The sequence below is a fragment of the Mytilus edulis genome, chromosome 6, assembly GCF_963676685.1.
Source record: "Mytilus edulis chromosome 6, xbMytEdul2.2, whole genome shotgun sequence".
NCBI lineage: Eukaryota > Metazoa > Mollusca > Bivalvia > Mytilida > Mytilidae > Mytilus > Mytilus edulis.
The window spans coordinates 74521440-74547818 of record NC_092349.1 but is presented as its reverse complement, the minus strand read 5'-3'; the positions used below and the strand labels follow the sequence as shown (position 1 = coordinate 74547818).

Below are 26379 nucleotides of genomic sequence, written 5' to 3'. Positions count from 1 at the left end.
TAAAATAATATCTATGTCGGATGTAGTTAATAACATTGCTTATGTTCCAGAAAGTATCCCTGATCATTCGTTTTTGTATAGTGATATTAAAATTGAATTGAATTATAAAACAATCTCCGAAGAGCCACAATTAATACGAAAACCTATATTAAAAATTGTCGACTGTTCCGAATGACTTTCTGATGAATGAGCAAATACATTCAAAGGTGATGGAAACTATTCAAAATATTGAAAATTATATAAATGTATCTAGTGATATACAAAACGCATATGACCAATTTCAAGGTTTGCTTAAGTGTGAAATGAACAACAAGCTACAAATAAACACAAGTGGTTTTGGTCGTAATAAAAGCACAAAATCTAGGTATAAACCTTACTGGAACAATGATTTGTCTTCACAATGGTCTAAAGTGTGCGCATATGAAAAGAAATGGTTGCGCTGTAATGGTCCGAGCGGCACAAAACAAAGATTAAAAACAGATTATTGTGTGGAAAGGAAGACATTCGATCGTCTTAACAGAAAATATAAGCGGCAACACCAAATAACAGAGCGAAAGAAATTAGAAGAAAAACTATGTACATCAAATCAGCGCGAATTTTGGAAGTCTGTTGGTAAAATTGGAATCGCAAGTGAACGTAAACCATGTATTCCGATGGCGGTATTAGGTCCAAATGGAAATGTAAATACGAATAAAAACGACGTTCTTAATAAATGGAAAAGTGACTTTCAAAATTTATTTCAACGCAATGGTGGAGATAATAGCCAACTTAATGCATCTACTTTCAACACAGAAATAGACGTTACGCCGCTAAATCAACCAATTTCACGAGACGAGGTCGTTAATGCCGTAATAAACGCTAAATTACGAAAGGCCACGGAAATAGATGAAATTCCGACGGAAGTTTTAAAGAATGACGCGGCAATAGACTTACTTTATCAAATTATCAGTGGTTGCTTTAATCTTGGAAAAGTTCCGTATCAGTGGAATAGTGGTATCATCAATCCAATTTTAAAACCGGGATCTGACGACGATAGAAATCCCATGAACTACAGGGGAATCACTTTGGTATCCGTGCCGTGTAAGATATATTGTTACATTTTAAACACGAGACTTAGCTCTTGGTTGGAAAATAACGAAATTCTGTGTGATGAGCAAAATGGGTTCCGCCGTAACCGTAGTTGCGAAGAACATATTCACACGCTTCATTCTATTCTGAACGACAGAAAAATATCAAGAAAGTCAACTTATGTATGCTTTGTAGACATGAAGAAAGCTTTTGACACCGTCGAACATCATCTTCTGTGGTTTAAATTACAACGTGTTGGTGTCCGTGGACAGTTCTTATCTGCGATTCAATCCTTGTATAATGACCTAAAATGTACCGTTCGTATCAATAGTGACCAGACCCCTTGGTTCAATGTAGATGCCGGTGTGAAGCAGGGCTGTATCCTATCGCCCACTTTGTTTTCAGTATATATCAATACTTTGGCAGATCGTATAAACTCTCTAGAATGTGGAGTGCATATTGATGATTTTCATCTCAGTTTATTGCTCTACGCGGACGATATAGCGCTAATAGCTCCAGATAAAGAAAGTCTACAACGTATGTTAAATGTAGTAACCGAATGGTGCGCTGAATGGAAGTTATCCGTAAACATTGGCAAAACTAAAATTGTCCATTTCCGTCCACAGTCATCCATACGTTCAGATTTTACGTTCCGATGTTCTGGAAAAATTATTGACTACATTGATTCATACAAATACCTTGGAGTGTGGATGGACGAACATTTAACTTTCGTAAAAAATGCAAAAGAACTGGCCAAAGCAGCGAGCCGTGCTTTGGGTGCTTTAATTACAAAAACTCAATCCATGGGAGGGATGACTTTTAAAGTGTACAATAAACTATATACGTCCGTTGTTGAACCAATTTTACTTTATGGTAGTGGTATCTGGGGCACAAAATCGTTCAGTGATACGGAAGCCCATAGGGGACCTAAAAAAAAAAAAATTATTTCGTTATCTCAATATAAATATCGTTATTTCGATATAATTAAATCGTTATTTCGATATAATTACATCGTTATCTCGATATATTTATATCGTTATCTCGATATTTAATTTATTTCGTTATCTCGATATAATTATATCGTTATCTCGATATTTAAATCGTTATATCGATATATTTATTTCGTTATCTCGATATAATTACATCGTTATCTCGATATATTTATTTCGTTATCTCGATATAATTATATCGTAATATCGATATATTTATTTCGTTATCTCGATATTTATATCGTTATATCGATATATTTATTTCGTTATCTCGAAATAATTATATCGTTATATCGATATTTATTTTGTTTATCTTGATAAATTGACGCGTCACGTGTTTATTCCAGCATGGCGTCTAGGAATGAAGAGGAACCGAACGTGAGTGTGATTTTTGTATTTGTTTATATCGATTTGTTGACTTATCACAAGTAAAAGTATTTTTCTTTATCTTTGTGAATGTTCGGCATGTATATACTATATTAAATGATTCTATTTATGATTCGCAATAAGTAACAGGACTTTGGTCCAAAAAGGTCTGCTAAGTATTAAGGTTCTGTCCAAGTCAAAATGTAGGACATCAAAATAGAATTATCAATATGGTTATTATTTCAAAATTGTTATGATTTGAAAATATATTTGTGTCATTGAAAATAGGCCACAAACAGTTGAACCAGATATCGAAACAAGGTCTTAAACACCGTGGAAATCCCCATCTTGTTCAACTGAAAGTGAGCACTGTTTCTGTATTAAATGTATTATCTACTAAATAAGCTAGGGTAGGGTTTTGTCACTTAGATTTATATTTAAATACTATTAAATTCTACATACACATGTAAATAAATTAAACAAAGAATGCATGAGACTTAGATATTGTTTTTCCGACGGCGTCAGCGGCAGCGTTCACAATTTTCACGTTTATGATTTAGCTGAAGTTACACATGAACCACTGATACTAGATCATAATATTTTTTATGTAGTTGCATTAGTATCCGGTAGTATATTTCGGATACATGATGATTTTACGCCTATGACCCCGCAGTCACGGTCCATTGACTGGTGTTTTCAATGCAAATTCAATGCTAAAGTTTGTGATATTTATAGATTATTTAAATATATTGTATAAATCCATATCGGCCCGGTTATCATCCCGATACCCGATATCGGCTGAGTCGTAGTCGGGAAGGCGCAAAAATTTTGGCCGGTTATATAATTTACAAAATATGAAGACTTGGCAAAAATTCATATTTTTTTTCAAAGTAAAAGGTCCACTACGCACCCTCTCAATCCGCCACTGAATGCGCCTCACGGACAATTTGCAATAAGCGAGACGTATCTCTTTGTTAACAGTCATAATTATGGTCATATTGGTTACACCTAGGTAAAGCACCTATAGGGTTCAATTGTAATCAAAGGGGTGACGGTCCGATAGGTTTAGAGCCGAGTTGACCCATCTAAATTTATGTCCGTTTCGTTCCCCTATTAGTGCATGCCCCATTTGCAGCACAGGACTTAGTTGTAAGTTACCAGAAAATTCCAATAACCTAAAAGCTATCTTAATATTACGTTGGGCAACATAGATAGAAGTAACCTATTCATCTCAGTGGTGATAAAGGACAAGCTATTTTAGGGGCGTTTTGGGCATATCTATAAACAATTCTAAAAAGTAAAAAGATGTGTTCTAGTCTACATCTACATTGTCATTGTACGTTTAACCACAGGCTGACGGGCACAGGGGTTTCTTACAATTTGCCGGGTTTGCAATCAATACGAACCCCGAAAAGGTTGGTATGGATAGTAAACCCGACAAATTGTAACAAACCCCTGTCAATACTCGACTCTTCCGGTGGGTGCAAGAAATTGAGTACTTTTTAGTTTTATAAGATAAAACCAAAAATATATAAAGCAAGTATAAATAGATATAAGAAGATGTGGTATGAGTGCCAATGAGACAACTCTCCATCCAAGTCACAATTTGTAAAAGTTAACCATTATAGGTCAGAGTACGGTATTCAACACGGAGCCTTGGTGCCTTAAAGTATGATAGAAATAAAGTACTAAAGTAAAATAAATAAAAATGGGGGTACCCATTCGCTTTTCGTTCATCTGGCCTGAACCAATCCGGCTTCCATGGCGGTACCACTACCAGGGAAATAATCCCTGCCGGCACATGTACAGCTCAAGTCCACCATTTGACCTACTTGGCAAATGGGGGACTGAACAGACTAGAAAGAAAGTGTTGAAAGCTCCCTCTTGAAGAATACCAAGAAGTGAGCCTCAGCTACTGTTGCTGGTAAAGAGTTCCAAACGGTCACTGTTCTTGGGGAAAAAACTGTATTTGTAGCCAATAGTCTTGGGTAAAATATTGCTGGTCCTTTACCCTATTTTAAAGCATTGACCCTAAAAACTTTTTTTTCCTAATATGCACTATTAAAAAGGTACATTTTGTAGTCAACAAAATTTGGGTATATTCACTGTTTTTACTGAACACCCCAGATTTGTGGTGTTAAAAAAGCACAGTATACAGGGACTTCCTTTTCAGTTGATGAAGTTGAAGGGGACTTTAGGTTTGCATTCTGTCCCTCAGTCCTGCAAATTAGTTTTCCACATTTTTTTTATGTGGTTGCAGATATTTATTTCACATTGGTATAGTACGTAATTGCCATGACAATTAAGTTACAGATCAAGTTTGCATTTTGTTTTGGTCGGTTGTTTTGTCACTGAGTTATGGCCCTTTGACTAAGAAATATAGTGAATATTATCTGACAGTTTTCCACACTTTTTGTCTTTGTGCTTGCAGATATTTATTTTATATTTGGTACATTGCTTTGCCATGATAAGTTACAGATCAAGTGATGCAAGTTCCAATTTCATTTTGGTCTGTTGATTTTTCGAGTTATGGCAATTTATAAAAATAGTGTGAATTACTGGCACTTTTTTTTTGGCTGTGCTTCCACATATATTTATTTCATGTTGTTTTGAAACATTTCCAAACTGGCTTTGATGATTGAAACACATGAAATGTAAACAACTCTTATCATGCTCATCACGGGTATAAACATGACATGATTTCATCTTTTTCATGTTGGAAAAGGACAAAGTAAAATCCTTTTCTTTGGACAGAACATTTTTAATATTAAAGTCAAAATTCCACTTTATTCTTTATTTCAACATAAACCTTTTTTTAATTTTTTTCACTTTTTAATTACTAGTAATACATTTGTAGGTGAAAAAAGCTCATACAAACTTCAGATGGTCATCTTTAAAAAATTCTTTAACTTTTTCAAATAGACTTTGATTTTCATAAAACACGACAGCTATCTCATGTTTATACTATTCTCACAAATTCCAAAGTTATTTGATATTTGGTTTATTGCTTTCAAATTTAATGTTTAGCCTTTTTTTATAAAAATATGTGAAAAAAGTTAGATTTTTCAGTTCGGACTACATTCAAATGGACACCTTTAAAAAATGTATAACTTTTTTAATTCAACTTGAATTTTTATAAAACATGACATCCATCTCATTTATATATTTATCTTACAAATTGCAAAGTTATTTGGTATTTGGTTTATTGTTGTCAAACTTAATGTTTTGATTAATAGGTGAAAAAAGCAAAAAATTTCAGTTTGGCCAAAATTCAGATGGTCACCTTTAAAAAAATACTTGACTTTTTCAAATCAACTTTTATTTTCATAAAACATGACAGCTATCTCATTTATATACTAATGTTACTTATTCCCAAAATGATTTGGTATTTTGTTTATTGCTGTCAAATTTAATGTTGATTTCAATACATGAAAAAAGCTAGATTTTTCAGTTCGAACTAAATTCAGATGTCACCTTAAAAATTTTTTATAACTTTTTTAACTCAACTTGTATTTTCATAAAACATGACAGCTAATTCAAGTATACACTATTCTTACTAATTCCAAATTGATTTGGTATTTAGTTTATTGCTGTCAAGTTAAAGATTTAAATAAATTTGTGAAAAAGCTAGACTTTTCAGTTCTAACATAATTCAAATGGTCACCTTTAAAAATTACCATAACTCTTTTCAAAACAACTTGGATTTTCATAAAACATGACAGCTATCTCATTTATATACTAATCTTACAAATTCCAAAGTTATTAGGTACAAATGTATTACATGTAGGTTCATTGCTGTCAAATTTAATGTTTTAATTTATAGGTAAAAAAAAGCTACAGTTTTCAGTTCAGACAAAATTTTTCGATGGTCAACTTTAAAAATTTCTATAAGTTTTTAGCTCACCTGGCCTAAAAGGCCATGTGAGCTTTTCTCATCACTTGACGTCCTTCGTCGTCGTCGTCGTCTGTCGTCGTTAACAATTTTTCAAACATCTTCTCCTCTGAAACTACTGAATGGATTTGAATGAAACTTAAAATGATTGTTCCTTAGATTATCCTGCACAAAGTGTGTGCTTCGATTTTTGATCCGTCAAGAAACATGGCCGCCGTTACTTAAAATAGAACATAGGGGTCAAATGCAGTTTTTGGCTTATATCTCAAAAACGGAAGCATTTAGAGCAAATCTGACATGGGGTGAAAATGTTCATTAGGTCAAGATCTATCAGCCCAGAAATTATCAGATGAATCAAACAAACAATTGTTGGGTTGCTGCCACTTTATTGGTAATTTTAAGGAAATTTTGCAGTTTTTGGTCATTATCTTGAATATTATTATAGATGAAGATAAACTGTAAACAGCAAAAATGATCAGCACAGTAAGATCTACAAATAGGTTAATATGACCAAAATTGTCAATTGACCCCTTAAGGGGTAAATGTCCTTTAATGACAATTTTTCACAATTTGTTCATCATATTTGCTAACTTTAAAAAATCTTCTCCTCTGAAACTACTGAATGGATTTGGATGAAACTTAGCATGATAGTTCCTTAGATTATCCTGCACAAAGTGTGTGCTTCGATTTTTGATCCGTCAAAAAACATGGCCGTTATTATCTTGAATATTATTATAGATAGAGATAAACTGTAAACAGCAATAATGTTCAGCAAAGTTAGATTTACAAATAAGTCTTTTACAAACTTCATTTGAATGATCAGTAGGGTGTATAAAATAAAGTTTGTGTTTTATTTTCTATTTCGTCAAAAAACATGGCCGAAGGCATTGTTTACCATGTGAGCGATTCAGGCTATTGAGAGCCTCTTGTTTAATTCAATTTGGATTTACATAAAATATGACAGCAAACTGCTTGACATAACGCTTTATCAAGTTACTTGTCTTGTATAACATGGCTTTCTTCAACAACGGTGGAACACATTTAAAAGCATTGTCATTACACCACATGTCAGTAGTATTTGAATGATGTATGCCTGTCTGGCTCAATGGTTTGAAGGACAGTTTATACTATATGAACTAACATGTACATGGGACTCCAACTTATTTTGTTGAAAAAACAGAATGGGACATCAACTTTTTGTCCCCTGCGTAAAGTGTTGCTGGGGGCATGGAAATATCGGGCATCCGTCCGTCCGGTCTTGTTAGCACTCTCAGGGGAACAATTCTTGCCAGATTTTTATAAAACTCATACTATAGGTTAATATCAGCAATATCTTGGACAAGTTTTAAAATGGTGGACAGATTTTTTTTAAAAGAGTTTATATACCGGTTGGAAGTATTAAACTTATGGAAAATGGCTTCGTTCGCGCTCTCACAGGTACAATTCTTGCCAGATTTTTATAAAACTTATACATGTACTATAGGTTGATATCAGCAATATCTGGGACAAATATAACATATAAAATAAGTGCAATGTCTTCATTTGTATAACCGTGGGACTTCAACTTTTTTTATAGTTCATTTATGTTTTGCACTGTCCCATGCCTTGAGAAATTTTGACCGGTCCCTAACAGATCAAGTTTGAAATTCAAACAATGTACAACTGGTCAATATTTTGTGAGAATGAGTACATTTTATTGTCTCTTGTAGTTAGACATGGATGACAACCTGGATGTTGTGGTTGATTTCTTTGAAAGAAGAAATGTGGAAAAAAAGTACATACAGAGATTAAAAGAGGAGAAGGTTAGTATTGTAGTTCAAGGTCAATGTCGTAATCAATTTATTCCATACTTTAATATTAATGGCCGACCATGAAAATATAGCAATAACCAAACATAATCACCATGATCACTGCCCTATAGTTACCAGTAAATGTTTGTCAGTTCACCTGTCTGTCTGTGTTTCCTACAGTATACATGGCTTGACTGATATTAAATTAAAAACATATACACATACGATTAACTTAGACATGCTTGAGGAAGCTCCCTTTGATTTTGAAGCTTTTTTATTATGCCCCCACACATATGCATTGACACATTGTCAAGTTTTTGCCATGTCCGTATGTCCCTCCCGAAACTTTCTTCACAGATTTCTCTGTTTCTATTCAATAGAATGATTTGATTTGTGGTATGTGACTTTGACATGATGAGTTGTACGCTGAAAGTAGTTGTCAGACCCAGCAGCTGTCCACTTCCTGTTTGACGGAACATTGAAATTTTGCATAATGCTATATAAAACAATTTTTTGTAGCATTTGTCTCAGCAATTATTGGTCGGAATGAATTGATATTTGGTATATGACCTTGCCATGGTAAGTTGTGCGTTGTAAGCACTTTTCAGATTTTTGCGTAATTTTCCTCCTGGTTAAATGGCAGCCATTTTCCCACTAAAATTGATCTTTGGCAGATTTTAACAATATTTGGTATATATTAAGTAAACACAGTTTTCTGAGTTGATTGGTGATGACAAACATTTGTTACAAGCCATGAATTTGAATGATATTTGGTTTGTAAGGTAAACATGGTATATTGTGTTGAATAGCCACAAGGAAAATTAGTTGCCAGCAGCCATTATCTTTTGCGCTCCTGTATTCAATACAATTTGTCAATCCACAATGATGATTGTGTCAAAGAGCAACTGTCAATCCATATCAGCCTTCAACGTACAGAGTTACACTGTATATTGGGTTCAACTAGTGGGGGCATCTATGTCCCTACGGGCACAACCATTTGCTAGTTGTTTCCCTGTGTTTTGTCTCACCAGCGACTTTTTTTCCCAGAAGCGACAATTGATATAATTTTTTGGATCACCTCATTAAAAGTCTGGGTGAGCTTTTGCGTTCACCTTGCATCCGTCATCCGTCTGTCCATCATTCTTCTCTGAAACCCCTGAAGGCATTGTTTCAAATTTGGTAATTTTTATCTATATGATATCCTTTTAATACCAAGTTTGTGAAACTTATGGTCACCCGCTACAAAAAGACCACAGGGTCTGACCCACGTTTTTTTCAAATAAGTTAAAAACGGTAACAGGGTTGAGTAAAATTGATCAGCACATTTAGATCTACCTATAAAGCCGAAATTTTGAGGTCAACAGAAAACCGGTCAAGGAGTTGTGTCCCTTTATTTGCAGTTTTTCCAAATTTTCATCATATTTGATCATTTATCTTGAAAACTGTGACAGCTTGAGCCTTTAATAGTTTAAATTACAAATAGTTCAGATCATCAAGAGAAGGCGGAGAAATTTTCTGGACGTTTCAACATGGCCGCCATTTCAAAATGGCAGCTATCCAAAAGCCAAATGAATTCATAAAAAATCCAAAGATGATCCAATTTTCATGGAAATCAGTATAAAAGAGATTCAAAATGGCCCTCGTAAAAAAACAAAAATTGGCATCAGATTTAGACGAAAAATGGTTGTTGTATTTTTTGTCATTGAACTGTCGATTTTCAAAATGGCGGCCATTTCACAGTTAGCGATGAAGGGTCCTTGGAGCCTCTAGTTATTATACCTGTTAAATGTTTCACTAGGTTCTTGTCCTGATTATGCATGGAATATTTGTGACTGGACATTTAGCAACAAACTCAGCTACTATACATGGTAGACCATGCAATGATATTTTGTCAAGAAATAGATCGTAGGTAGTACATCTGGGTTCACTAAGAATTTGGTCATTTCTACCGACTTTTGATGCTCATATATTTATCAATAACAGGAGGGACATCCTGTGGCTCATAGACACATTTTCTAGTTTAAGCAGGGCATCTGTGACTCATGGACACATTCTGTCTTCATTAGGGCCCCACATTGAGGATCTGTTGATAATCGTCATATTTAGATGTACATGTACATGTATTATATATATTGGTATTTTGTTGGGCAATGTATGATAAATATGGGTTGAAAAATCTTGCCTGTAATTATAAATTATGCAATTCATTGACTGCTCCCTACATGTGTAACTTCAAAGCATATTTTAGCAGCGATTGATGCCGTTCAAAATTACTGCACTTTTCTTGTATCACTGGAGAAATGTCGTACACAAGCATCGCACAAGTTGGCACTCTGAGGCTGGTGGGGAGCAAGAAGGTGAACCGTGGTTTATTTTTATCAATAGTACCGCTTAAGTAGACGCTAGAGACTGTCTTTACCTTGTTGTAGGGTATGAACGATTCGTTCATTGTTGAAGACCCTACATCAACTGTCAAGATGACGAACAGGAATAAAAGCCCTATTCATTGATAATTTTTTATTTATATAATATGTGTGTTGTGTGCAATTTTGACCCATGTACATTTACTCCATACCCTTTTGTTTTCTATGTACACCTTTTAAATTTTTGTAATTGTGGCGCAGGACCCTCTGTGACTTTGTCAGTATTCCAGCTTCTGGTGTAATCTCATTAAAATTCTCAGGTCTCTAAATTGAGTGTAGTGACTCTTAATAATGCTGCTTAACAAATCAATTTACTGTATTATTTCAGATGGATCCCCAGACATTTTTAGCGATGTCAGATGAACAGTTACATACTTATATACCAGCATACGGGGACATTTATGCTGCCAGGAGATACTTTAAAGATCTAATGAAAAGGGAACATAAAAACCAACGAAGTGATTCTCTATTTAAAAAACTGAGGAGAAAGATGGGGAAAGAAAAGTCCTCAGATAGTGAGGAAGAAGGTGAAGGTGACAAAAAAGGCACAAGAAAAAAATCCAAGAAGACAGATGGATTTCAGCTGCACAGCAACAGAAGTGAAAAACTTCGGGGCAATTCAAATGCAAAAAAGGCAGTCAGACAAATTGAAATAGGATGGTTTGATTATGAATATGATGACAATGCTTATCACCAAGTGAAAACCCCAAATGGGGGAGGAGCCAGACATGTATCTGCTCCAAAATCTTGGCTTCCAAACGATATAATGGAACATGGGAAGAAATTGTTTTTTAGAAATGGGAAGTCCAAAAAGGGAATGGTAACAGAGTTTGATTTTGAAATACGAAATTTCATGGGAGAGTCTATCGAAGAAGATTGCACAGTTGCAGATTTGTATGACGAAACAGGATCTCGTCAACTGAGATATTATCTTTATACAAAGAAAAGAACAACTTCAATACTAGAACAAGCCATAGATGAAAGTCAGTTGGAATTGGAGGAAGATGAAGATTTACCTGACATCTTATATACTAGAAACTTGCAAAGAAGCATATCAATGTCTACATTACCTGACACAGGAAATCCTGGTACTAGTACTCCCTTACCTAAACCTTCATCCTCAATAAATCAGATTGTGACTCTGAAAATTGCATCAGATGACGAAGGTATAATTTTTTGTCCACAGGAAAATGACCATTACCAGTTATTACAGTCCTTAAATGCAGCAGTAGATATTTTACCACCTTCAGAGTTATCAACATACCTAGACTCTGTTGATGAAACTTTACCACACAATGAATCGTCAGCAGGCAGTGCACCACAATCAAACACATCAGCTACAGGGGGACATGAGCAGACCATTACAACAGGTATTGCATTACCTGTTACAGAGTTAGAAGATGTTAGAAAACAGGATATTGTAAGAATTCATAAGAGTAACCTATTTATAGAAATGATTAATCTGTTTAAAACAGGAGAAATGGATTTTTCCAAATGTAGAGTAATCAGAGTTAATGCAAACGGCCATGATGAAAGAGGAACTGGAGAAGGTTTTTTAAAAGATGTGTTCTGTGAGTTCTGGGAACTCTTCTACATGAAGTGCTGTGAAGGAGCTGACATTAAAGTGCCTATTTTAAGGCATGACATGCAGCAAGAAGAATGGACAGCTATTGCATACATTCTTGTGAATGGGTTTAAGACAGTTAATTATTTCCCTGTACAAATCTGCAAAGCATGTTTCGAAGATGCCTTGTTTGGAGTACCATATGCCAACCTAGTTGATGCATTTTTTCAATTTGTGCCAAAGACTGATAGGGTCGCATTAGAAAAAGCTTTCAATCACTTTCAAGACAGTGATTTAGGAGATCTTATTGATGTTCTTGAGACATATGATTGTAAAAAGTATCCAAGCCAAGATAACATTAAGAACATTATTCAGGAGATAGCTCACAAAGAAATCATACAACAACCTAAGTTTGTTACTGATTGCTGGAAGAGTGTATTTCAGACAAGACTTCATTGGAATCAAGAGACACTTAGCAAAATGTACCTTGAGATGTGTCCAACTGTCAACAAGATATTGAAATCTTTGACCTTTCCGGAGTCATTAGATCTCAAAGGGCAAGTAACTGCAGGGTACCTGAAAAAATTTGTTAAGGGATTGGATGACAAGGATGTGCATAGCTTTATGAGGTTTTGTACTGGTGCTAATCTTAGCTGTGACATAATATTGGTAGAATTTACAAAATTGTCTGGATTGCAGCGAAGACCAACAGCCCAAACTTGTGGAAACATATTAAGGTTGCCAACATCATACGAATCTGCTGCAGACTTAAGAGAAGATTTTTTAAACATATTTGAAAGAAGGGTGTGGGATATGGACTATGTATAAGTAACTTTAAATGTTATGGATTGGGATTGGAAGAATGAGCAGTTTGATTTTGAAGCTTACACTATTAGTTAAGACCAAATGATAAAAAAAAATCTTAAGTTATAGGGCCTACTTGAATATTAGATTTTCACAACCTTGACATTAAAAAACTAATTTTGCAGTTCAGGGATATTATTTTGCGAATTACATGTAAAATAGAGGGAAGTGCAAAATGTTCATAAAAACAAGATCTACATCCTACAAAATTTTAGTGTAATCGCACTGAGTGGTGTAAGGGTTTTTAATCAAGAAAACCTTTTTTCACAGTTTCTATTACTATTGGTCATTATAAGACTATAATACAAATGATGATAAATAAATAAATAGCAAAATTGTTAATTATTAATAAATGATCTACAAACATGTACAGGCGAATTTCAGTTACTACCATAGAAATAATTTATTATCTTGAAAAATCAATTTTTATTTAAGAGCAGCTTTGTGATAATATCTCAAAAAGTATTGTAGGTAAATAGTAAACGTGTTTACATAGAAATAAATCAATCACCTTGCAAATTTATACCGTTGGCTTTAAAAGAGTTGACCTTAAAATATGCTGTTTAGCTTGTGCTTTTTTTTTTGTCTGGTAGGCAATGTCAACTCAGTTACCAGGATTGTATTTTTTAATTTGTTGTGAGCAAAGGGAATTTGTTCAAATAATCTTTGTCAGTATAGAACTATTAGCTGTAACCACATGTTATGTTAACACAAAATGACAAGACATGTCATATGACATTTTTATTTACTATGCCAGGCAATGCTTCTTTGTTATCTGTCAGAAATACAATGACTTAGATTGCAATTGGTATTTGTTTTAATTAATACAGTTATTTTTATGTTTACATGTATGATAAATATGACATACAAGAGATGTTTGAATATTTGACTATTACATGTATTTTGTACACGATCAAAATGACTATTGTGTTTGTTGAAGAATATTTTACACAATTTAACTGCTGAGACAAGCATGAAATGTGTTGGTTTTTTAGAAAAAGGATTATTTGATCTTACTTCAAAAGTTTAATTATATTACACCTATATTAAAAATTGATCAGAACTTTTAATTTTATGTAGAATGCTGTTCAGAGATTTGTTGGGCATCTCTTTCTTGCGTGACAGAGGTGTCAATGACCAGAGACACATTTCTTTTATTTCCTATGAGGTGTGAGCCTTTCCACAATCCTGAAGATCTGTAAAGAATATCATATTTGTCAAGACTTTTGACTCCACTGATTAGTTATACATGTAACTAACGTAGTATTTTAGTAAGATTAATAAAAGTTTGAAAAACTTTCTTTTTATGATTTTTCAGTTACCAATTAGTGTTGGTCAGAATAAACAAATGAAAGCTGGCAAACACAACATCTTCAGAACACGATGTCATTGTGCACCTTATTAGCTCATGATCACCTAAATATAAGGAAGGGTGAGCTATTGATACACTGTTGTGTTCGTCGTTTGTTACTTTTCTTTGAAAAAATCTTCTCTGAAACCACTGACATGATTTTCCAAACTTTGTCCAGATGCTCCTCAGAGTATCTTAACTTTTAAAATTGCATCCATTATTTTGATTTGTTAAAAAACATAGCTGCCATGGCTTAAATAGACCATCTGAGTCCAACACCTGTTTTTACAAATAACTTAAAATATCAAAACTGGCAGATTTTGATTGGTCAATTTTGAAGAATCTTTTTTTTTTCACAAACCATTGAAAGAACTTGAACTGGAACTAACAACATAGTTTCTACTGAAATCCTCAAAAATGTTACTTTTTGGACCGATCCGAAATTCAAAATGGCCACCAGCAAAGGTCAGAGTTTGGATTGAAACACTTTGAGACACGTCATTTTCATCTTCTTTTGGAGAACATTGGAAATAATTTAAAATGAAGCTCGAATTTTTAGTTAGGGAGCTACCATTTGATTTTTAAAGGGGGGGGCTAGGATGAAATTTGAAAAAAAGGCAGGACAGGAGTTTTGAGTAAAAAAAAGTCAGGATGACAATTTATGTAAAAAAAAAGTCAGGATAAACTAATTTAAAAAAAGGCAGGACCGAATAGAGTGAAAAATAAAAATGCAGGACAGAGATTACAACAACAAAAAAATGCAGGACAAAATTTTTCATCGCCAGGGGCTCGTTTGTTACTTCGTTGAAATTACATAACTCGTGTTGATATTTCTCGATATTCAACCGTCACTCATGGTGAAACCTATACTTAGCTCACCTACCTAAAATGTAGGGCGAGCTGTTGCCATCACCTTCTGTCCGTCGTCCCGGTTCACTTTTCTTTTAAAATCTCCTATTCTGAAACCTCTGAAGGGATTTTTGTCCACCATGGCTGAAATAGACTATGGGGTTATGGCACCTTCTTTGCAAATAAGTCAAAAACTTATACAGTTATCAGAGATATTCTAGCAGAGGGTAAAATTGATCTGTACAATCAGTCATAATGATTTGCCTCTGCCGAAATTTAAGTTCAGGTTGATCGAAAAACTTGTTTAAGAGCTATGGCCCCTTATTTGCAATTTTTGTCTCGCCTGCGACGAAAGTCGCAGTATGCGAGACATAGGTATTACTATCAGGTGGCGTAAACTATTTGTTTAAAGCTTTATATTTCAGAAGACCTGTATGCTTCATATCTTGTATGCATATACCTTATGTTACGAAGTTTCCGTCTGTCATATGTCCTTTGTCCCTGACCTCATTTTCATGGTTCAGCGACTGCTTGAAAAAAAAAATTTTGTCATATGAATTTCTCACTTATTATGAGTAATAGGATAACCATATTTGGTATATGGGTTCATTGCAACGTTTTCATGTCTGTCAGACAAGTTTCGCCTGACCTGGGCCTCATTTCATGGATCAGTGATGAAGGTTAAAGTTACGTGATTAGGTCCGTTTCTCAAATACTATAAGCAGTAGGTCAACCATATGTGGTGTATGGAATGACTGTAACGGGTACATGTCAGTCTGGCAGGTTTCATCTGACCTTGACCTCATTTTCATGGTTCATTGGTCAATGTTAAGTTTTCATGGTTTGGTCTTTTTCTTGTATACTATAAGCAATAGGCCAACTATGTTTGGTGTATGGAATGATTGTAAGATGTACATGTCTGTCTGGCAGGGTTCATCTAACCTTGACCTCATTTTCATGGATCATTGATAATTTTAAGTTTATGTGATACTTGTAGTGAAACTTTATCATTAGGACCATCACCATTAAACCAATCATGGTTAGTAAAGCAGGCGAGACATTTCAGCGTGTGCACTCTTGTTTAACGAATCCACTACAAAGTAACGACACTTGTGTAGGACCTATATAGTGAACACCTATATCAAGTTTGGTTCGATTCTGATTAGTGATTCTCAAAAAGGGAGATGCAAATGTGGTTTTCCATAGGGTTTCAATGCAAATTTTGACCTCCGCTAGTGGCCAGACAGTTTGAATTTCGGATCGGCTCAAAAAGTAACAACACTTGTTAAGGACTTTGGTAAGAACATATTTACTTATAATAAGATTCAATCAAATCAATTCAGTAGTTATAGAAAACTCTTGAAAATCGACCAAACAGAATGTTCAAAGTCCCCTGGTGGATGTACGTACGGACGGGCGGACGGACAAGGGTAACACTATATGCCAGAATACCCAAAGTGGTTCCAAAGAAGATTTTTAAACTAAACGGTTAATGGACGGAAGACGGATGCATGATGATGGCATTGGCTGAGGCTCATGTGATTCTTCAGATTAGGTGCAACAAAACACAAACCAACATATAAATATAAAAAAGAAGATGATATGGTATGATTGCCAATGAGACAACTCGCCACAAAAGACCAAATGACTCAGAAATTAACAGCTATAGGTCACCGTACGGCCTTCAACAATGAGCAAAGCCCATACCGCATAGTCAGCTATAAAAGGCCCCGAAATCACAAATGTAAAACAACTCAAACTAGAAAACTAACGGCCTACTTAATGTACAAAAAAATGAACGAAAAACAAATATGTAACACAGCAACAAACGACAACCACTGAATTACAGGCCCCTGACTTGGGACAGGCACATACATACAGAATGTGGCGGGGTTAAACATGTTAGCGAGATCCCAACCCTCCCCTAACCTGGGACAGTGGTGTAACAGTACAACATAAGAACGAACCATAAAAATCAGTTGAAAAAGGCTTAACTCATCAGATGGATACAAATAGAAATACATCAAACAAAAACACAATGTCAACTGGAAAGATTTCTTGAGATTGCATAACTTAGTTTTGCAAATGCTTAAAATATTGTGAATATTATATACATCATACAATTTAATTAAACAATGTTAAATGATAAGTTTTTTTTCGCAAAATACGTTGAACAGAAGACGACGTGCTTCAAACTTTGGAATTCGTAAAATGAAGATTTATCTGAGAATTGTATTTTGTTTATTAATTTTTTTTATCATTGTCCTTCAGATATCTATCTATCCTCGAGGCTTAATGATTATGTAATGATATCAACATAGTTCATTATCAAACATAAATAGTTCACAAATCCATAAATATCCTGCGTTTTACGGATAAACACTCAATAATTGTGTGATGTCAAATATGATTCACAAATGACTAAGTAACCATTGACGAAGACCTAAGTAAAGAGCTTTGCATTCGTTTATATTTGTCGGAGGATCTACTTGATTAGCCCTCATGTACAAACAACCAAGTTCAAATAACTCTTCCTCACATGGAAAAAGGTCGTCATGTGCGCATTCCGATTTACAAATCTCCAACTCATCATCCGAAATACTTTGTACATAATCTGCTGATGCCCATAATTCGGGTAGTAAGTAAAGAGCTATTGGACGATCATCAGGAAGGTTTGAACGACTTCGCCTGATACGATGCATATCCCACACCAATGCTGTTTCTTCGAGTTCAGCCTGAAAAATAATCATTGACACATGTATACTATCCACTGCACTTCTACAAATGCGACGCGGACGAGGAGCAAAATGGTTGATAATGCTGAGACCGTAGTTTTTTTATTATTTTTTTTATTTTTATGAATCCTCAAACTATGAATTTTGTCAGAAAATGTCCTAAACATAAAATATAATAAGTATGACCTTACTGGAAAGACAGCAATGGTACATTAATTTGACATAAGACTGATTATATTTTATTGACATTTCGTGATTATAATGACTTGTATTCCTTTCATTCTGGCCAAGTGAAAAAACATTCACGTGCTTTTTTTCAAAATTTTACAGAGATGGATGATCATTGTTAATTTGAGCAGAAAACATGTTTAGACTCAATAATAAATATAATTTCAGCAAATTTCAAATCCTAACCAAAGTTAATGAGTAATGCAACCAGAAAAACAAACCAACCTGCTCAGAAAGATATTCAAGGTTGAACCTCCACCACCACCACACACATACCCTACCGCCATACCCGTGACCCATACATCTCCAACACAATACCTCGATGAAGGATTTCATGTGAAGATGAATAACATACCTGTAGTAACTTCATGCAGCAAAACTGTACTAGATTAACATCAAGTTTATTGCCAGTAAAATTCCCAGTATCTCTAAGATCCTTCATTTCTTTTACCCATTTCCCTGTACATTGTTTGCGTAGAATTGCCCACCAAGACTCTATTCGAGTGTTTAAAGTACTTTTTCCATAAATGAATGAATCTTCATTTCTTTCGTTTCTTGATAAAAAATTCTGCATTGCTGCAACTGTGCCATTTTCGGTACCCATATCACCCCTCATATGATAAGGATACCCACCTGCATTCTGTATAGCCTCAATAAAGTATTTTGCTATGACTTTTGGATCGCTGCTAGTTTTTCCTACTTTAACCCACATCATTTTTCTCGAGAAGCCATCTACACAACCGTTAATACATAGGCCATATGGTTTGAGTTTATCGTATGAATCAATATGCCAGCAATAGTTGGGGCCTTGGCTGAAATATTTTCTTCTGATTAAGCGATGCTTTGACCTCATTTCTACCCCTCTAGGGTCAACTAGTTTAAGAATGTGTCTAATACTTTCTCTGGTTACTTTCAATCCATGTAGGACACATTTATTATACATCCATCTATATCCGTGTGAACCGTTTGATTCTACATCTGATTCTACAAAATTTATTACCGTACGTAAATCCGTATATTCTTTCCTTCGAGACAAGTGCATGTTCCGTAGAATCCTTTTTAGATGGCGTAAAGACAAAGAAATGCCATGGTTTAACAATAAAACTTCTACAATGTCTTTGTATGGTAAATTCATGTAGAAATAATTCTCCACAAGACGGAAAACCTTCTGCAAAGAAAACGCAAATTATTATGATAGTTTATAATGGTTTCATAGATCTACCTGGTAAATTCCTCTTAAAAGTCCGTATTTTTGTGCAATATACAGTGATGTATTTTTAAATTATTGAATGAAAGTAATACTTTAGGCTCTCCGTCTCATCAATTTCCCACAGAAAGTCACAAAACAAGAAAAAATAGTTTTAGTTCATGCTTCTGGTTATTTTTTTTTTGGTGAGTACTATTTGCCCATTTATGTTTAGTTATCTGTGGGGTTTTGCTTTCTTTTTAGCTTTTCGTGTTCTTATTATGTTTCTGCCTTGTAAATATATATGGACTTTGCCTTTTGAATAATGATAACAGTTGTTAATAGGACCTTGGTTCTGTTTTCAAATATCTAGTCCCATTAGGCTGTATAAAAAATGGTGGTTTCCAATCTAAGTTGGCCAACAACAGACAAAATTAATTAAACAAAGTCAAAAACCCATATGAAACAATGCTCACGTTCGGTTCTACCTGTTCATTCCCAGACGCCATGTTGGTATATAACACGTGACTTAAGTCAATTTATCAAGAAAAACAATAAATATCGTTATAACGATATAATTAAATCGAAATAACGAAATAAATATATCGAAATAACGATTTAATTATATCGAGATAACGAAATAAATATATCGAGATAACGATATAATTATATCGAGATAACGAAATAAATATATCGAGATAACGATGTAATTATATCGAGATAACGAAATAAATATATCGATATAACGATTTAAATATCGAGATAACGATATAATTATATCGAGATAACGAAATAAATTAAATATCGAGATAACGATATAAATATATCGAGATAACGATTTAATTATATCGAAATAACGATTTAATTATATCGAAATAACGATATTTATATTGAGATAACGAAATAATTTTTTTTTTTTTAGGTCCCCTATGGGCTTCCGTACAGTGACATATCAGCAGTACAAAACCGAGCATGTAAATTTTTCTTATCGGTGGGAAAGCGCACATCGAACGTAGCTTCACGCGGTGATATGGGATGGACTTCACCAATAACAAAACAACGAATAAATTATTGTAGACTTTTGTGCAAAATGATCCGTACTGACCAACAAAGAATTTCCTACAAAACTTTTAAATGGACGTCTAGAAGAAGAAAGGGTTGGTCATTTGAAGTGCATAAGATTGTTGATCGGATCAGACTAAAGGATCCGACGTATGACTTAACATTATCGACTAAATCAGTTATGCATATGATAAGTGAAAAACTATGTGAGCTGGACAACACAGAATGGTATGAAGAACTTTTTGATGACCGTCGTAATATAAAAAACGAAAAACAAATTGCGCACTTACAGATGTTATAAACAATGTGTGAAAACAGAACCTTATGTGCTTTTAAACATTTCTAAACAGGAAAGGCGTGTTATGGCTCTGTTTCGCTCCGGGGCTCTACCGCTAGCGCACGAAACTGGCAGATACTCCAGGCCGCCTACACCCGTAGAAGATAGACTTTGTTTGTTTTGTGAAAGTTGCAGTGTAGAGACTGAAAAACATTTTCTGATGGAATGCGCACTTTATGACGATATTCGGTATAACCTTTTTCATGAATGTTCAAAATTAATTCAAAATTTTAACAGCCTTGATATAGATAATAAATTTATTGAAATTATGAACTGTTATGATATACAATATTTCCTATGCAAATTTTTATATAAATTTTTCTGGCGAAGAAAATTGTTTAACAGCTCTTTATGAAATTTTTACTAGCTTCAGAGTTTTATCATTTTAATTTTATCAGGAAAGTCAGATTTCGACAATTTTTATATATATATATTTATTGAATTTATTGATTTTTTTTTTGATTTTTGTATTTTAATGGTGATTTTTTTTTTGTGACTTGTATGTTTTTTACGGAATATATTTGAATTTTTATAGAATTTTAAGCTTTTTAGTGTCTCATAAGTCGTTTTTATGGCTGGATATTGATTGTTTTTATATATTTATATAATGTTGCTTATATTTATGTCAATCAATATGTGACACTTTAATAAACTAGAATTTGTTTGACAAGTCTGTTTGACCCTGAGTGACGAGTTATCTCCCATAACACGTATGGCGCGCTGAAGCTGTGACGATTTTAAACTGTTTAACTGTTTATTCAAAATACACTCAGACGCAGATTTCCTGCGTAACAGGAGCGACAAATACACATACATTTACAAATAACATAGAAGTGAAATGAGTAGAATACATACAATGAAACATTTTTACAAAGCTAAATGTATACTAAATCTATTGACCATACCACACAAAGTCCGTGCAATATGTAAGCTTAAATAACCACGTGATCACATGAACACAATCAAATAATAGTGGATAGTAACAAAAGGTGTAACATATATAAATATATTCATATGTGCTGATTTACAGAGAGAGCAGTAGTTTTTCAACCTTTTGTATGAAAATAGAAAGGTTAGTTAATACATGTAAATTGCAATATTTCAGCATTCCATAAAGTTTATTGATATTTGGGTTGATTCTGTAGTAATTAGGAATATATGCATTTCTTATTTTAACAACATCAGCATTGTTACAAAGTGATATGTAATGATACTCATCTCCAAGACCAGTTTTACAAAGCTTACATTTTCTTTCAATTTCTGGAATTCTATTCCATCTCCCTGTTTCAATCGGAAATTTGATATTGCAAGTACGAAGTTTGCAAATATAAAGTCTACTAAATTTTCTAAGTCTAATTAGATATGGTTCCATACAAAAGTCAGTCTTAAATTTTGAATAAAACTTCCCCCTTGATGAGTTATCGATATCCGAAAACCATTTTTGTATGAACTGGTCATGGAGTATTTGTTTAACGTTAAATTTTAAAAAATTCAAATTAACGTTTTCTTGTACCTGCCATATTTCGCTGTTACCAGTTTCATCAAATATAGATTTTACATAATTAATCCACTTAAAAGAATTATTTCCATTTTCACATAAATTAAACATAAGCTTGTAGAGTTTTCCAGACAGTTTATCAACATTTGTTACAAGCTTATACCAGAAACAAATCATTTTCATCTTGATGCTAATTTCGATAGGAAATCGGCCAAGTTCACCATAGACCATGAAATTTGCGGTCGATGACCTCACCCCAAGAATTTTTTTACAGAACTGTAAGTGTATCTTCTCAATATTCATCTTATTTTCATATCCCCAGATTTCAGAGGAATAAGTCAAAATTGGGGCTACCAAAGAATCAAATAGTTTTATCTGTAAATCTAAAGGGATACTAATATTATTAATTCTTTGGTACAGACTGTATAAAGCTTTTTGAGCTTGATCAGCTAATTTGTTTCTGGCTTTACAAAAATTACCATTATAATTAAATAACAAGCCAAGATATGTATATGTATCTTGGATCTCAATTTCATCATTACATAGATTAAATTTGAATTTCTTGTTACAGTTACGTTTAGAAAAAATTACAATTTTTGTCTTTGAGACATTGACAGTAAGTTTCCAAGTATTACAATATTGTTCAAAGACATTTAAAGAATTTTGTAAATCTTCAGCAGTATCTGCAAAAATAACTGTATCATCTGCATATAGTAATATAAACATTTTCAAATAAATACCTATGTTATGTATACATTCTGAATCTAGATATTCTAAACCATGGGTCAAATATTGGCCTAAAAAGTCTTCTAGATCATTCAAGTATAGTGCAAAAAGAAATGGAGATAATTTTTCTCCTTGTCTAACACCCGTTTCACATGGAAAAAATGCAGTTTTCAAATTATCAAGTTTAACACAGGACTTAATATCAGTGTACATATTTTGTATCAATGTAAACATTTTCCCTCTGATGTTATTTTTTATAAGTTTTTGGAAAAGCCCAGCCCTCCAAACGGTATCAAACGCCCGTTTAAAATCCACAAATGCACAGAATAATTTCTTTCCGGCAGATAAATATAATGTAATAATAGAATGTAAAACAAACATGTTATCATGGACAGAGTATCCCTTGCGGAATCCACCCTGTGAGTCCGAAATAATTCCAATTTCATCAGATAGTTTATTAAGTCTTGTGTTTAAAATTGATGTAAACACCTTGCCCAAATTTGAAGTCAAGCAAAGTGCTCGATAATTATCGAGATCATTTTTATCTCCTTTATTTTTAAATACAGGTTTTATAATACCAATTAACCATGCATCAGGAATAATACCAGTATCTAATACAGTATTAAATATTTTCACATATATAGGCAATAACTTGTCAACAGTACTTTTCAAAAATTCATTTACAATTTCATCATCACCTGGTGCTTTATCATTTTTTAGACTTTTTATAGCTTTACATATTTCTTCACCAGTTATCTCACAATCTAATAACTCAATAATAACCTGATTATCTAAATTATTGACACTTTCATAAGAATCATCATAATCATGATCTTCACATTCGTTTTTATTTAGAGACCTGAAATATTCATACAGTTGTTCTATAGTTATATCAATATTTTTATTTGTTTCCCTTTTTCTAAAGCGATTCAAAATTTTCCAAAATTTTTTGCTGTCTTGTTTTGATGTGTTTCTGAGATCTTGTTCACAGCTATGTTGGAATTTATTGTAGCTAGCATTCATCTGGTTTTTGTATTGTTTGCTTGCCTTTCTCATAGCATCTCTATTTTCTCTGTTTTTTACAAAACTGTATCTATTACGTGCTTTGTGGAATATTTTCCTTGTTTCAAAACACTTGTTGTCAAACCAAATTTGAAACTTTTTATTTGTATTTGTTTTTCTTTTTCTACCATTAGACCCAAAAACTTTCTTTGCAGAATTTTTAAAGAGTTCGCCAACTTTGTTCACTACTAAGTTTATAGTGTTTTTTGTGTGTTGACCCTGACCTTGTTCCTCTAGTTCATCCAATAGAGATTCTATTGTCGTGAACATTGTGACGTCATTATTAATAGACTCTATAAACTGGTTTTGTTTTTTGGGAATCCACCTAGGTGTATGCGTGGGTGTGTTACTATCATCTATAGAGGAATTTATAGTAAAATTGTTTACTGTAGCGTGAAATTTGAAACACAAACTGCTATGTACATCAGAAAACAATGGATTAAATTCACTCACATAAAAAGATTTAAATAACGAAAATACATGTGAAGAAAACAATATATAATCAATCAGTGACACATTTTTACATGTTTTTTCTCCAATCAAAAAATCTTTACCCGGTAATCGACCATTTCCTATATACAAATTATTTCTTTTACAAAAATCAATAAGTTTATGACCATAATTATTTGGTACAGATATATCAGTAGAGTATCTTTTCATTGGTACATCGTTTTGTAATAAATGTTCATAGTCATACACATAAGATAAAACATCATCATCAACAATATCATCAAGTATTTCAAACAGTTTACTATCTGGTATTACAATATCACTTAATAATTTTGTTTTTGCGTTAAAGTCACCAACTAAAGAGACATAGCTATTTGTTTTTTCAATCAAGTCTGACATTTCAGTTTCGATGTCATTAAATGCATCATTCGAAGCATACTTAGTGTTTTCGGGAGGTATATAAATACAGCCGAGCAATAAACTTTTGTCTATCATTAACATGTTTGAATGAATTACCAACCATTGTACATAATCTGATTTAGTTTTTGGAAAATTCAAGAACTTCTCGAAATTTTCCCTGTATATGATAACAATACCACCAGATTTTTTTTTGAATTTAGAACGATGCTTTGAAAAATACAAATAACCCTTAGGTAATTCTAAAATGTCATGTTTATCTAATTTGGATTCCTGGAAGATTAATATGTCATTAGATTCTATAAGTTCAATAAATTCTGGGCATTGTAGTTTAGATTTCAGACCACAAACATTCAAACTTAACACTTTAATGTCACTCAATTCTCTGTCAACATGACTGTCAGTACCGCTCCTGTTGTCGTGTCCCTATGTAGATCCTGACTGAAATACTGGGCCGGCATGATGTCCTGGAGGTGGACCCCTAGGGGGGAATCTCTCTCGACTGGGAACAAATCCGGGTGGAGGTCCTTGTGCATATGCATCCTGTCGACTCCTTGGTGGATTCGGAGCTTCATGGTCGTTATACAGTTGATTTCCAACATAGAGTTTATCTAACACCAAGCGCACATTTTGGTGGCCTTCTCTCTTCAGTGCTATCATTCTAGGGATAAGCTCTTTCCTTCGGTTGCTGATTTCAGCTGGGTATTGTTGATAAACCGCCACCTCTTTTTTATTTTTCAGGTGTTCATAGGCTGCTGATCTTACCATCTCGTGGTCAGAATATTTTACGAATTTTGCAATGATATTTCTAGGTTTGCCATCACCCCTGTTTTTAAGCCTGTGCACGTTCTGAAACTGAATTGCCTCACTATCAATTTTTAGTTCATTAGAAATAAATTCTTTGATAGTATCTTCTACTTTTTCATTCTGTCTCTCACTTCTTTCTTTTATACCACTAAATATAAGGTTATATTTCATTGAATGTGCCTGCATCTCTAGTAATTTTTCTTTCAGTTCAAAATTTTCATATTGAAGTTTTTCATTCTCAGCTTCAATACCAGATACCCTAGATTCAACGATATTGTAATGGTACTCTTCAGTAGTTATTCTTTCTGATTGTTGTTTCAAATCATACCTGATGTCTTTAATTTCAGTTTTAACAATATTAAAATGAGATTCAATGGATGCCATTCTAGAGCACAAGTCATCCAACATGTCAAGTTTTGCTAATTTGCTGTTCATGTGATTCATATTTTCTAGTATCATTTGAAGTGTATTATTGTCACAAAAAGGCTGGGGTCTCTGTTGCGAAGTTAAGGTTGAGAATTGCTGAGTGTTTATAGGTAGAGCTTCACTAACACTAGGACCTGGTAGAACATGGGTCATGTTAAACATGGGCGGACCTTGTTGTATGTTCATTGGTGTACTATGATGGAATTGATTGTTACTAACAGTTTGTAAATGGTTTCGGTTACCATAAATAGAGTCATTTGCACTAGCCAATACCTGAGAAAGATTTGGT

General features: G+C 33.7%; 2 protein-coding genes across 3 annotated transcripts; one reads left to right on the top strand and one right to left on the bottom strand.

Annotated features, from left to right (window-relative positions):
- The first annotated feature begins 2390 nt into the window (after nt 1-2390).
- LOC139528387 (uncharacterized) lies at nt 2391-14253 on the top strand. Of its 2 annotated transcripts, none has more exons than XM_071324357.1 (3): nt 2391-2435; nt 8025-8117; nt 10857-14253. In XM_071324357.1, the coding sequence occupies exons 1-3, from the start codon at nt 2406-2408 to the stop codon at nt 12918-12920; spliced, it is 2187 nt and encodes a 728-aa protein (XP_071180458.1). In that variant the 5' UTR covers nt 2391-2405; the 3' UTR covers nt 12921-14253. The 2 variants fall into 2 exon arrangements, with proteins under 2 accessions (XP_071180458.1, XP_071180459.1); XM_071324358.1 differs by lacking the exon at nt 2391-2435 and adding an exon at nt 3319-3572.
- Nucleotides 14254-17197: 2944 nt separating this feature from the next.
- LOC139528388 (uncharacterized) lies at nt 17198-19312 on the bottom strand. Its single transcript, XM_071324359.1, has 2 exons — nt 18475-19312; nt 17198-17891 (listed from the first exon to the last, which is right to left on the bottom strand). Exons 1-2 carry the CDS (start codon nt 19252-19254, stop codon nt 17568-17570), a joined length of 1104 nt encoding a protein of 367 aa, XP_071180460.1. The 5' UTR covers nt 19255-19312; the 3' UTR covers nt 17198-17567.
- Nucleotides 19313-26379: the final 7067 nt, after the last annotated feature.

Bases quoted from the DNA above. Each gene is read 5' to 3' on its own strand.
- LOC139528387 (XM_071324357.1), top strand. From the start codon at position 2,406: ATGGCGTCTAGGAATGAAGAGGAACCGAAC. The intron at 2,436-8,024 runs GTGAGTGTGATT...TGTCTCTTGTAG, and splicing joins GGAATGAAGAGGAACCGAAC to TTAGACATGGATGACAACCT. The intron at 8,118-10,856 runs GTTAGTATTGTA...GTATTATTTCAG, and splicing joins AGAGATTAAAAGAGGAGAAG to ATGGATCCCCAGACATTTTT.
- LOC139528388 (XM_071324359.1), bottom strand. From the start codon at position 19,254: ATGAATTTACCATACAAAGACATTGTAGAAGTTTTATTGTTAAACCAT. The intron at 17,892-18,474 runs GTATGTTATTCA...ATTATTTTTCAG, and splicing joins GCTGCATGAAGTTACTACAG to GCTGAACTCGAAGAAACAGC.